At 28.5% G+C, this 14,258-nt stretch overlaps 2 protein-coding genes across 3 annotated transcripts; both read left to right on the forward strand.

Moving 5' to 3' along the window:
* The first annotated feature begins 4,024 nt into the window (after positions 1 to 4,024).
* LOC115709530 (beta-amyrin 28-monooxygenase) lies at positions 4,025 to 6,652 on the forward strand. The gene is made up of 2 exons (XM_030637652.2): positions 4,025 to 5,102; positions 6,066 to 6,652. The coding sequence occupies exons 1-2, from the start codon at positions 4,148 to 4,150 to the stop codon at positions 6,551 to 6,553; spliced, it is 1,443 nt and encodes a 480-aa protein (XP_030493512.2). The 5' UTR covers positions 4,025 to 4,147; the 3' UTR covers positions 6,554 to 6,652.
* A 4,059-nt stretch (positions 6,653 to 10,711) lies between these two features.
* On the forward strand, positions 10,712 to 13,959 carry LOC115709253 (pentatricopeptide repeat-containing protein At4g31070, mitochondrial). 2 transcript variants are annotated; one of them, XM_061111884.1, is made up of 3 exons: positions 10,712 to 10,882; positions 11,779 to 12,155; positions 12,384 to 13,959. In XM_061111884.1, the coding sequence occupies exons 2-3, from the start codon at positions 12,011 to 12,013 to the stop codon at positions 13,739 to 13,741; spliced, it is 1,503 nt and encodes a 500-aa protein (XP_060967867.1). In that variant the 5' UTR covers positions 10,712 to 10,882; positions 11,779 to 12,010; the 3' UTR covers positions 13,742 to 13,959. The 2 variants fall into 2 exon arrangements, with proteins under 2 accessions (XP_060967867.1, XP_030493168.2); XM_030637308.2 differs by having other exon boundaries at positions 11,779 to 13,959.
* Positions 13,960 to 14,258: the final 299 nt, after the last annotated feature.

Genomic DNA, 14,258 nt, shown 5'->3' on the forward strand with positions numbered 1-14,258 from the left:
ACTAAGGTGCCGTTTGGTAACACTTTTGTTTTTTAATTTTTTAATCACAAAATAAAAGTAAAATTTTTGTTTTTAAAAAATTTATTTTTGAAAAAAAAAATGCGTTCTGTAACCACTTTTGTTTTTCAATTTTAAAAATAGAAAACAAAAGTGTGTTCTGTAAAATTTATTTTTATTTTTATTTTTTGATTTTATTTAAGTCGGGTCTAGGTCCGGTGTCGGATTCGGGTTCAAGTCAAAAGCCGAGTTCAGCGCCAGGGCTGTGGGGAGGGGATTTGGGTCCGGGTTTGGTCGTAATCCAAAAGATTGATTAAGAAAAAAAAACAGTTTAAAAAAATATTGAAAGTGATTTTTTTTTTGTTTTTAAAATTTTGATTTCTAATTATAAAATTGAAAAGTAAAAACAATTTTATAGAACATGCTTTTGAAAAAAAAAATTACTTTTCTACTTTTAAAAACAAAAAACTGATTAAAAAAGTGTTACCAAACGCCACCTAAATTAATGACAATTTGTATCTAAGTACTATATTTTAGTTACAGGTAAATTTTTGTTGTGACCACAAGTCACATTTAGTCACAAAAAGATTATATACGTTGTGACTAAAAAATTATCAATAAAGATGACATTTTTTTTTTGTACTGCAAGATATGTTGTTATGAAGATCATTACTTGTGGTGCCCTTTAAATGGCTAATGATTTTCTTTAAAGATATGACATCTTATAAGGGTGCTACACATTATGGTGCACCCTTATGAATAGCATTAATATTGGAAAATTTACAAAAATACTGGAATTTAAGTTAATTTTTATAAAAATACTGTCACATGGAAATATTTTCAAAAATACTGTGTTTTTATAAAACACCAGTAGAACACAGAACAGAATAACTCAAAACAACAGTAGAACAACCATAAAACACCAATAGAATAATAGTGAAAACTTAACACAGTATACTGCAGTATGAAACTTATAAAAAAACACAGTAAAAAAGTAAAAAAATACCGTCTGGGAGTATTTTTGTAAAAAAAAATGACAAAAGTTAGTATACCATGTAAATTTCCCTTAATATTAGGTATCGCGGTGGGCTTTAACACCACTATAAGGTGACTCCCTATAAATTGCTAACGGTTTTTTATATTAAAATAAAATAGATGAGATTCAATATTAAATTATATTAGTAGTAATATAATAATTTATAAAAGTACTAGACTTTTACTTTTAGCATTAATTTCTCTAAAAAAAATTGAGATTCCAATTTCCAAGTACTAAAACTAAAAACGTTCCTACCAAGAAATTTTCCAATATATGTATAGGGAATCCATTTATCCAAGACTTTGGTAGGTAAGTGTGTAATGTATATTGAGTTTGGCCATAAATCACTAATATAATCAACCTAAGCTGAAAGATCCACACTCATCTCATTCTCATTTGATCATCTCATTCTTTGGTTTAATTTGTTAATAATAATTATAATTATGATATTAATTATTAATAAAATCCACTTTACATTATAAAAAAATTATGAATAAATATATTTTCTTATAAAAGTTAGTTAATTACACACATATAGACTAAGAAATTAATTAAGTCAACTTTTATTATTACATATCATGGTATATATTGGTATTGGTCGTATACATATATATATAAACCAAACTATAAAATAATATTTGGGTGATTTTTATTGATTAATTTTAATTAACTAAATACATAATTAAACGTATATTATGAAGATTATTAATTTAATATTGTATGAATGTGAATTTCATCACGTACTAATTATTAGTTATTTAATAATAATAGTTAAATATTATGTTCATTAATTATTAATAAAAGAAGATCATTATAACAATTTTTTACTGAATAATAATTAATTAATTACATTGTTATAATCATTTAACTTAATTTAATTTTGGCTTATTTTTTTTCCTTAAGTAAATATAAATTCCATTACTCATAATCTACATTATTAAATTAATGGTCTTATTTAGGGTGCATATATAAATAAATATATTCATAATGTTATTATAACTAATTAATGAAAGTTGATATATATATAGACTTAATTATATATCAATTAGTTCCAATCACACTTATTAATTTTAATAATTATAACAACTAGACTTTGATCAGTACCAGCTCACCCATGACTGTTGACTAATTACTCATATTATAATAATTATATATATTAATTCATAATTTTATTTTAATTATAATTTTTATGGTTAAAAATGTGTTTATTGAAAAAGTGTGTATTTGCGTGGAAGAAGGAAAAGGGAAATACTTACCTAATTTTAGATTCACGGCTTGTCTATATATATTAATTCAACACTTATATGTATTAATTAATTAATTAACACAATTAATCTCATCATCATATCATATTATATTATTAATTAATTAATATGTACACCAAAATATTTTGGTGTAAGAAAGAAAATTAGTCACCCATATATTATAGGATAATGGTTTTTTTTGACGTATTAAAAAGGGTAGAGTTATTTTTTTTAATATTTTAGGTTAATAATTAATGTTATTTTTTTATTTATATATTTTGTTTATAATTATTTGTTAATAACACTATTATATCCAAAAAAGAAGAAAAAAATTGGTGGATATATATGAATATGATATAAGAGGAGAGAGATGTACAATTTCTTTTTTTTAAATTGTTCTTTGATTTCGTCATTAAATCAAATTTCTGAGTGGATCTTAACCTCTATTTTTCTTTTTAAAAAAATATCAAAGCCCATTGTTTTTGTTACAATTTTGGACTTTTTGAGGAGAGACTTTTAAAAACTTTTAGAGAGAGAAAGAAGAAAAAAAAAGAGAAATGACAAAAAAAATGATAATATTTTTAATAAATAATTATATAAAAAATAATAATAAATATCGACATAAAATAAAATAATAACACATTATTAAAAAATAACTACATAAAATTATTTTTAATATCTCTATTGAAATATTATTATCTAATATTATATAGGGAAATTTTATTTACACCCCAAAAATTCCTAAGTACACCCCATTTTAATAATTTTTATTTTATATAAAATTTATATCTTTAATTGTACTAAGTATTTTTAACTTTTTTCTTTCAATTTATATTCTTAAAAAATATACCTATAAAAAAAAATTAAATTATATTTTAAAAATTATGACAAAAAAATTAAAATAAAAAATTATATGAAATTTTCTCAGAAAAAAATAAATAAATATTTACATGAGTTAGAAAAAATTATGAAAATGAAATCAAAATAAGTATTAAAATTAACATAAAATAATGTGAGGAAAAAAATTTAAAAAAATATTAAGAATAATTTTTAAAAATTATTTAAGTTTATATTTTTTTTAATAATGGGGTGTATTTATAATTTTATGGGGTGCAAATATAACTACCCTATTATATAATGTGAATAATTTTTTAAACCATATGAATCTCGATGTAATTAATAATTTAAAAATATTGTTTAGTAGTAGCATTAATTACTCAAACTTAAATTATACACTTAATTTGATTAAATTATTTTGTTTAATTAAACACGTATATATATCGATTCAATAACAAATTTAATTTGAGCATTAAGTTGAGATACTATAAGATATCGATCTTCATCCCTTGATTTGCATATCAAAATAAACAAATGAGAATATCATTAATTCATTAATAATAATCTTATTATTTCATATATTTACAAATAATATATATAATTAATTTATATATGTGTGGCATGTGGGAAAAGAAAATATATAGGGTAGGCTAATATGCAATATATATTACTGTTCCTCTTACCAACTTAATTGACTATTAATACATATATATAATTGGCTGGCCAAATCATGAATAACTACAAATTAAAACAAGTCAATATAATTAATATACATATATATATTTATATATATATATATGGAAAGTTGAGATGATGAGGCTTCTAAAGTTGACTTATATGTATGGCTGTTTAGCTTGCTTATTTTTCTTTTGCCTATAAATATAACCTTGTTCACAATTTAACTACAAATCATCTCATCTCTCTCTCTCTCTCTCTCTCTCTCTCTCTATATATATATATATATAAGAACTATAATAAGAAAGAGTATATTGAGAAAGAAAGTGAAGTATTAACTAAACAAAGTTTTTTAATTATGGAGCACTTGTTTCTCTCCCTATTACTAGGCTTTATGACATTGGTATCTCTTGGCTTTTTTGTTTTGTTTTACAAGCACAAATCTCTCTTTGTTGGTACCAACTTACCTCCGGGGAAAGTTGGTTACCCGATACTGGGAGAAACTATAGAGTTTCTCTCCACAGGATGGAAAGGTCATCCGGAGAAATTCATTTTTGACCGGATGACCAGATTCTCATCTGATATCTTCAAGACCTCTTTATTGGGCGAGCCGGCTGCAGTTTTCTGCGGTTCGACTTGTAACAAGTTTCTTTTCTCAAATGAGAATAAGCTCGTCACTGCATGGTGGCCGAGCTCAGTCAACAAAGTCTTCCCTACCTCAGAACAGACTTCCTCTCAGGAGGAAGCCAAGAAAATGCGAAAGCTCCTCCCTCAATTCATGAAACCCGAGGCTCTCCGTGGCTACATTGGGCTAATGGACAACATAGCCCAACGCCATTTCGCAACAGATTGGGATAACAACAAGGAGATTCTTACATTCCCGCTAGCCAAAAGATACACCTTCTGGCTAGCGGCCAGGGTCTTCGTCAGTCTCGACGACCCTAATGAGATTAAGAAGTTCGAGGAGCCATTCCAGCTCCTCGCTTCTGGAATCATCTCGATGCCAATCGATCTCCCGGGAACCCCGTTCCACCGAGCTATCAAAGCCTCTAAATACATAAGAAAAGAGCTTGTTAAGATCATAAAACAAAGGAAAGTTGACTTAGTTGAAGGGAAAGCAAGTCGTTCACAAGACATATTGTCTCACATGCTTCACACGTGCACAGATGACGGCGTTTACATGACGGAGTTAGACATTGCTGATAAGATTCTTGGCTTACTCATCGGTGGTCATGACACAGCCAGTGCTGCCTGTACTTTTATCGTTAAGTATTTGGCTGAGCTTCCTCATGTGTATGATGCCGTCTATGAAGGTAATCAATACATAAAACTCTCACACCTTTTTATTTATTTATTATTTCATTATATATTCTCTGTCTTGTAGTGAATCAATCAATATCATAATCATAAAACGAGCATTGTTATAAGCGCATACCGCAGGTTTCAAGACCTTTCGATACATGTCGCGTCATGGCTAGCGATACTCCTTAAAAATTATTATATTAAATTACATGAAACCCGATACTTAATTAGATTAATAGCGATATTATCACATAGGAGGGTGCTAAGCACTATTGGTACCCTTTAGCATTTCTCTTATAAAACCACGTAAAGTGTTTTTTTTATTAAAAGAGAAATTTGTGTAATGGTGCCAACTCTTATTGATGCATTTTAATATTAAGCTTGTACATTTTAATTTAATAAATAATTTGAAAATTTTATTTGTATGTGACTTAGCATCATAATTTTAATAATTAAGGAAATATTATATTTAGTGTGATTTAATTTATTAGGAAAAAAATAAAAAAATTATGTGTGCCTTATGCCGGCCAGAAAACTTTTTTTCAGGAAAAAGTAAAAGAAAGATACCTTTATCAGAAAAAAAAAAGACAAAAAACAAAAAAAAAGATACCATGTTAAGATTTTTATCACTATTTATCATAATAATACTATTATTATTTTTTAAATGGCCCAATTTGTTTTCTAAAAAGGTTATTATTATTATTACTATTATTTTCTCAAGACCCATTGATTTAGGATGGGATATGGTATATGTGATTTGTAAGATTTATTTATATTATACTTTTCTTTATATCTATAAGTTAAGTATATAAGTTTGTTGGTGGGTAGACACATAGTACTAAAACTTAGATAGTAAGTTATTAATTTAATGCATACAAATTAAGTAGTGTTAATTTTTACGTGTGAAATTAAACAAAAATATGTTATTATTACTTGACGTGATTATGATGCTAATTATAATAATCAATGAACAGAGCAAATGGAAATTGCAAAATCAAAGAAAGAAGGAGAAATGTTGAATTGGGATGACTTGCAAAAGATGAAGTACTCATGGAATGTGGCTCAAGAAGTGTTGCGCCTTGCGCCGCCACTTCAAGGGGCTTTTCGGGAAGCTATGACCGATTTCGTTTTCAATGGATTTACTATTCCAAAAGGGTGGAAGCTTTATTGGAGTGCTAACTCGACACACAAGAATGCTGATTACTTCCCTGAACCGGAGAAGTTTGACCCTAGCCGGTTCGAGGGTAATGGGCCTGCCCCTTACACGTTTGTACCATTCGGGGGTGGGCCCAGGATGTGCCCTGGGAAAGAGTATGCTAGGCTTGAGATTTTAGTGTTCATGCATCACTTGGTGAAGCGTTATAGGTGGGAAAAGATTCTTCCTGAGGAGAACATTGTGGTTGATCCCATGCCCATTCCAGCTAAAGGACTTCCTATTCGCCTATTTTCTCACAATTATTGATATGATTATGATTATGATTATATTAATTTATTGCTATCAAATGTATCACTACCTTAAATTGGTTGGTTTTTTTTGGTTATATTTTTTGTTTGTTGTTAACTCTTTTTTTTTGGGGTATTGTTTGGAGTGGGCCTAAATGGTATGTACTATGGGTCTATTTATAACTAATGTATATGATGATCTATTGGATTAAAGAGAGAGAGATCCAAGAAAAATTGAATAGAAAAATATTTTATTTCAATATTAATTAATGCCCATTTCATTACAAAAAGATTATACAAATACTTAAAAGTTAAAACGATAGCGTTTGGATCCAGTAAATAACCTACGTTTTGACTATTAAAAGCTTAAACGACACTAAACAAAGACAAACGACAGCTAAATTAAAATACCAACAACGACTAAAACAAATTAGTCTTTATTACTAATTATCATATATACTAGATTAAAGTTACGTGACAAGTCACGTATGTTAGTGTTATTTTAGTTTTTAGTTATTTTTTAAAATTATAATTTTAAAATTAATAATGTTCAACACAGTGATAATTGTTAAAATTTTAAAGCATAATAGTGATTTGAATAAAGACAAAAATTATTATTATACTTTGTAATAGTAATTTGAAAAGAAAAAAAAAGTTATTATTCGTCCTAAATTAATTTTTCAGCAATTAATGACCATGCCCATCAGGTTAAATTATAAAAAATATTCAAATTTAATTTAAAATAATATTTAAAATTTAACTAATTCCAAATATCAAAATTTGAAAATAATTTTTAATAAAAAAATAAACAACATGAGCAAATCTGTTTTAATAATTAATGACAATACCCATCAAGTTAAACTATCAAAAAATTTAAATTTAATTTAAAATAATATTTAAAATTTAACTTACTCCAAATATCAAAATTTAAAAATATTTTTTAATAAAAAATATACAATATGAACAAATCTGTTATTTTTAAATAGTTTTTTTTAAAAAAAAAATGAGATATCTCAATTGTTCCATGTGCATCACTACCATATCATAGCTAAATAAGAATATTAATTGATACATCTACAAGTTTTTTGCTTAAATGATTTCATCTGCATATATTCATTTAAATAAATCTTTTATTTGTACAAAAGAAATAAACCAAGAGAAAAATATTGTTTTATATGTTACCCAAATGTCCTTTTTATAGGGCTAATTGAATGATGAGTTTATTGCGATATAGCCCATTTTGCTAGTCCAAAATCATAAAAAACAAAAAAAAAAATAATAATAATTATAATAATGAAATCGCAATTGAAAAGAAGATGAAAAATTTACCAATACTTCAAATTCACCAAAGAGTTTATTGTAATTATTAATGACAGAGTAGTAGAATCAAGAACCAAGGCTTTATTCAGTAATAAAATTATCATGTGGATGATCATCAACATAAGTGGACTCACACTTGTATAAAAATTCATGACTGCCTGCATACATATTTCACCTTGATGATCAGCTTTTCCTATTTATATATCACAAGATATATTCAATAAAATTTTAATGTCTCTTTCTAGCTAAAAAGAAACAAAAAGAAAAAAATCCAATAACAATCTAAAAGAAAAACAATTCAATTGTTAATGTATAATTCTCTTTCTATTCAGAACTTAGATTTATATATGTATCACTCAATTGAAGATGTAGATATATAGGAAAAAGGAAAAGTCATAACTAAAATCTTGTACAACAATTATAGAATATTTGGAAACTTAAAAACATTGTGCTTAAATATTACCTTTGTAGAAATCAGTGAAAAACCATAGAAAAAAAAAAAGATGAAGAATTGCAGTATAGATAGAGGTATAAGACCATCTAAGCGATTGAATAGTAATTTATATTTTAGGGTTTAATATATTGCGATTGAATGGGTTAATTTATACTTAAGTGTTTAATTTATTATTTTTTTTTTCAAAATGTTAACGGAGAGTTAATTATCTCTGTTAAATTTAACAGAATATTCTTATATTCTTAAAATATTCTGTTAAACCAAGAAATGACGTTAGATAGAGACTTTTAATATATAAAGATATACAATTAGAATAATAATTACAATACATTAAGATGGCGTTTGGTAATATTTTTTTAATCAATTTTATATTTTTAAAATTAGAAAAGTGCAAATATTTTTCAAAATCATGTTTTATAAAATTGTTTTCACTTTTCAATTTTTTAATTGAGAATTAAAATTTTAAAAACAAAAATAAAGTTACTTTCAATTTTTTTTTAAACATTTGTTTTAATTAATATTTTGGACTCCGACTAGACCTGGACTGGATCCAAATCCAACCCCACCCTTGACACCGAACTAGGCCCCTAACCTGGACTCGGACTCGACCCCAGACTTAGACCCAACATAAATAAAATCAAAAAATAAATATGAAAATAAACTTTACAGAGCACACTTTTGTTTTCTACCTCTCTTGTGTGTAGCGTGTTGGCCAGCCACCCAGGGGTTTTTCGACCACACCAGGCCAAACAGACCACAAAACCGAACCCCACGACCCAAAAATTCCCTACCCTGATCCACCCTCTTCACACACTCTCTTTCCCGATTTTTATCTCTCTCTCTTTCTTGTGTACAGCGCCGGCCAACCACCCAAGCCAAACGGGCCACGGAACCGAACCCCACAATCAAAAAAACCCCAACCCTAATCCCCCCTCTTCTCCCTCCCCTTTGATCTATCTCTCTCGCCCTTGCGACTCTCAACTCGACACCAATGAGCCACCTCTGGTGGCGATTGGCCAAAATGAAGGCCACCTTCTGATTTCCCTGAATTGCCCAAAACCAAAACCCCCATTAGGTGTTGTTTATTTTGTCCTTTTTTCTCTCCCTTTAGTTGGTAGTGTTTTGTTATGAAGAAAATGAGACTGTGGTTTGTCAAAATGGGTAACTAAGAAACAAAATTTGGATGGAAAGATGGTGGTAGTGTGGTGGTTGGTGATAATGGTGGTGGTTGTTAAATATGGGAGTAAGCAATTCAATAGTGCTTAGGAGTATCAAAGAGGGAGTAGGAAGTGGATGTGTATTGGGATTATTCTTCCCATGCTTATTGTTGTTGTGATTGTTCTGATTGCTACTAGTTTTAGTTCTTCTTAGGGGTTTTGAGGAAGAAGATGAAGATGAAGTTCTTACTTAACTAGTTTGGATGAGTAGAGAAGATGAAGTTTGGGGGTAATTATGGTTTTGAAATTCTTTGTTTTTTTTTAAGTGTTTTACTATTTTTTTTCACTTCAGAAGATGAAGAAAAATAAAAGAGAAAAAAGAAAAGAAAAAAGAAAAAGGAAAGGAAAAAAGAAAAGAATAAAATAAAATATTTTTTATAATTTTTAAATTATTTTTATAATATTTTTATAATTAATATTACGGGATTACTAAAAATTTGACACATGTACATTTGTGTATTCGCGGACAGACCACTGTGGCACTTAATTTAAATTTTTGGACAGAAGTGTAAGAATGAGCCAAACATAATGAAAGTTCAATAGATTTTGCCATCAAACTTTTAATTTATGTGGTTAAGTCTTAAAAAAAATAAAATTCAAATAGTTTTATCGCCAATATCTCAAATAAATATAATTGATTTAAGAAACTCATAATATTAAAATAAATAAAACTTTACTATATATATTTTGAGTACACGAATCATTATTTCTAAAGTAAACAAATTTTATTTTAATTAAATATAATTATGAGTAATTTACAGCATAAATACTTAACTTTAACTCCCAATTGTAAATAAATACCTAAGTTTAATTTTTTACGGTAATAATACTTAAGTTATAATTTTAGAACTTCCTTAAGTATCTGATTGTTAAGTGTTAAATAAATTGTTACGTGGTAATCTCTAATTGGTCCAAGTTATTTTTAAAAAAATAAATAGTTTAAATATACCAACAAAAAATGACACGTACACTTAACATTTAACGGTCACGTACCTATAAAGTTTTAAAAATCTAACTTAGGTATTATTGCCGCTAAAAATTAAACTTAAGTATTTATACCAAAAATTACTCCATAATTATTTATAGTTGGCCACACTTACAAACGCACGCATGCTCAACTCCATCATCATCACAAGGCAACTACTCATGAATATTGTCATTGGTTGGATGTTGTTTGTGAGTCAAGTAAAGTCAATATACATTTATATATATAGATGTTTGTGTTTTGATGGTGTGTGGTTTGGTTTGGTATTATTATTAATGATGGTAGTAGAGTTAGAGGTGGTGGAGCTCAAGGTGCATATACACTGCAAGGCTTGCGAGAAAGATGTTCGCAAAGCCCTTTGCAAGATCAAAGGTAACATCTAATCCTCTCATTCTCTCTTTAAATAATATGCAAATAATTTTTTGATGCACAAATGATACACAACTATAAAAATCGTTACAAATTAATATCTTTTAATTTCGGTTACAAGTTACTTATTTTTTAATAAAAAAACTTGCTTATGTAGCTATTAATTATAGGTATAGTTGCATACAAAAATCTATATACAGCCATTAACTTTAAGAATGTATATGTATATACGTTATAGTTATTTAAGATTATTTGTATATTTTAGAAAATTTTAAGTAGTTTATAATATCGAAAATAAGATTTTAATATTTTATTTCACGCTCGACTATTTTTTTTTTTATACGTGTGATAAATAACTGTTTAAAACTTATTTTCAGTATTGTAAATTATTTTTAATTTTTTTAAAAAATTTCAAGTAGTACATAATTATAAAAATAAAAAATTAAGCTATAAAACTTTTGTGAATGTTAAAACAAATAAAGATCTACCTAAATAAGACTTTCAGGGTGAAATACCAAAATTTCCCACTTTTTATGACTATAAATTATGATATATATATAGGTATATTTTTAATGGGTATTATCCATAAATGAGTAATATTAAAAAAATTCGAGTTTTTATGTTTAATTTTTATATTTAATTAGAAAAAAAAATTATTTTTACACTGAAGTTAGAAAAAAATAAAAACAAAATTAAAAAAAAAATGATAATAAAAATTGAAATTCACTCAAAAATGTCTTATATAAACATATTTTTTATTTAGTGTAATAAAAGATAAATTTAAATTTTTTAGTACTCAAAATCTAATTGTTTAATACTCATCAATGGTGATATTTATATATACATACGATATGATATCATTGTGAGTTGAATTAGAATGAGAAATTTTGAATGGACAGGAGTAAGGTGTGTGGACATAAATGTAAGATTGAACAAGATCACAGTTTTGGGTTATTTCCATAATAATCCCAAACACATTCTCAAAGCTCTGCATAAAACTGGAAGAAGAGCTTATCTATGGCCACCACCACCACAAACACCAATTCCAACTCCAATTCCTAAGCCTTTTTCTGGGTTTCGTTCCTTTCTTCCCACTTGTCATCTTGGCTTCTCAGACTGAATAAATAAATCATGACCCACTTTTTATATCACTCTAATAACCATTTTAACTTACAAAAATGTTGTCTTTACTTTGATTATGTCTTTCTTCTACCTTCCCTCATTAAGGCCTCACATTATGATCCTCTTCAGCTTCATTGCATTGCTATCAAGTCAGGTTCAGTTTCAGACTCGGTGGTTTCTAATTCACTCATTTCAATGTATGCAAAATCTTCTAATCTTTGTGCAGCTCGCCAAGTGTTTGATACAATGCCTTATAGAGATACCATCTCTTGGAATTCAATTATTAACTGTTTTATACAAAATGGGCATTCCTCTAATGCCTTGCAAATGCTCAAGAGAATGTATTTGTGTGGTTTTGTACCTAAGCCGGAGTTACTTGCAGGCGTTTTATCGGTTTGTGCTCGGTTGCAACGGTTGAGATTAGGAAGGGAAATTCATGCTGTTGTTGTTACTGATGGAAGGATTAATGAGATTGAGGAGTCTGTGTTCTTGTCAACAGCTTTGCTTGATTTGTATTTCAAGTGTCATTGTTCTACTATGGCTTTACATGTTTTTAATCGAATGGCTATGAAGAATGAAGTTACTTGGACCTCTATGATTTCGGGTTGTGTTGCCAATGGTGACTATGATATGGCAATGTGTTGTCTCAGGGCAATGCAGGTTGAAGGGATGAAACCGAACCGAGTAACGTTGATAGCCATTCTACCTGTTTGTGCTCACTTAGGCTGCTTAAAATATGGGAAAGAGATTCATGGGCACGCCTTTCGCCATGGATTTGATTCAGATCCTCACTGCTCAGCAGCTCTTATGCACATGTATTGTATGAGCAGAGAAGCATCATCCCCTGCTGCTCAACTCATTTTTGAGAGATCAACTGTTAGAGATGTTGTAATGTGGAGTTTAATCATTGGTAGCTATGCTAAGCAGCATGGTCATGAAGCCAAAGCTATAAAGCTCTTCAACCAAATGCAGGAACACGGGATTGAACCAAACTCAGTAACTCTATTGGCAGTGATTTCTTCCTGCACTTCTCTGTCTTCACTAGACTTAGCTAGTTTAATCCATGGCTATGCCTTAAAATCTGGAGTAACACTTGACATTTCGATAGGGAATGCTCTTACAAACATGTATGCAAAGTGCAGTGGCCTTGAGGCTGCTCATCGAGTTTTCGTGGAGATGCCAACGAAAGACTCAATTTCATGGAGCACACTAATAGATGGATATGGACTACACGGGGGTGGCGAACAAGCTCTCGAATTGTTTCATGAGATGGAAGAAACAGGAGTGAAAACAGACGAAATAACATTCCTTTCGGTTTTATCTGCTTGCAACCACGCAGGCCTTGTCGAAGAGGGACGGGAAATCTTCCACCGTTTGATGAAAAACAGCGACGAAATAAGATTGACAATGGAGCACTACGCTTGCTACATCGATCTTCTTGGACGATCAGGGAAGATTGAAGATGCTTGTGAGGTATTGAAAGCAATACCAATGAAAGCAAGTACTAGAATTTGGACTTCTTTGATATCAAACTGTAAACTCCATGGAAGAATGGAAGTAGCTGAGATGTTAGCACATCAGATTGTTGAATCAGAGGCTGAAGATGGTGCTGCTAATCACACCTTGTTGAGTATGGTTTATGCTGAAAGTGGCAATTGGTGTGGTGTAGAAGAGGTGAGAAAAGCCATGGTTGTGAAAAGACTAAAGAAATGTCAAGGCTTGAGTCAAATTCAGGTTTAAAAATATGAACTTTTTGTTGTGACAATATGTACTGCTTTTGTCTTGATGTTGTTTCTGGGTCAGCAAACAACAAAGGAAAGATCTTTAGAGATAATTAGTTTGACCAATAATGTGTAACCACATCACTTACAAAATCCCAAAATACTAACTACATACAAAGTACAAACTCTTGTTAGAAATGACCAATAAAAATGATTGGATTTTTCTTTTATGGAAAATATCTATTCTTATCTAAAGAAATAAATATATATTTACACATCTAAAATATTTTAATAACTTTAGAAAGCAAAATGAGATTTTTTTTATTTTATTTTTTGTAAAATGATCTCATTAAAATCTCGAGAGTAATGTGAAAAATTTCAAGAGAAAAAAAAAAGTGGCAGATTGATTAAATAGTCAGTAATATAATAAAGTCAATTTAAAAAGGATAATAAATTTTGTTATTTCATCCTTATCTAATAAATATATGTAGATTTTATATAGCCATAATTTGTAACAAAATGTCAAAGTTAGACTT

This window comes from Cannabis sativa, chromosome 3 (genome assembly GCF_029168945.1).
Source record: "Cannabis sativa cultivar Pink pepper isolate KNU-18-1 chromosome 3, ASM2916894v1, whole genome shotgun sequence".
In the NCBI taxonomy this organism is placed as follows: domain Eukaryota; kingdom Viridiplantae; phylum Streptophyta; class Magnoliopsida; order Rosales; family Cannabaceae; genus Cannabis; species Cannabis sativa.

What these genes read in the sequence shown, in the direction of transcription:
- LOC115709530 (XM_030637652.2), top strand. Translation starts at nt 4,148, where the DNA reads ATGGAGCACTTGTTTCTCTCCCTATTACTAGGCTTTATGACATTGGTA. An exon ending in GTATGATGCCGTCTATGAAG is followed by an intron (nt 5,103 to 6,065) that starts GTAATCAATACA and finishes ATCAATGAACAG; the next exon opens with AGCAAATGGAAATTGCAAAA.
- LOC115709253 (XM_030637308.2), top strand. Translation starts at nt 12,011, where the DNA reads ATGACCCACTTTTTATATCACTCTAATAACCATTTTAACTTACAAAAA.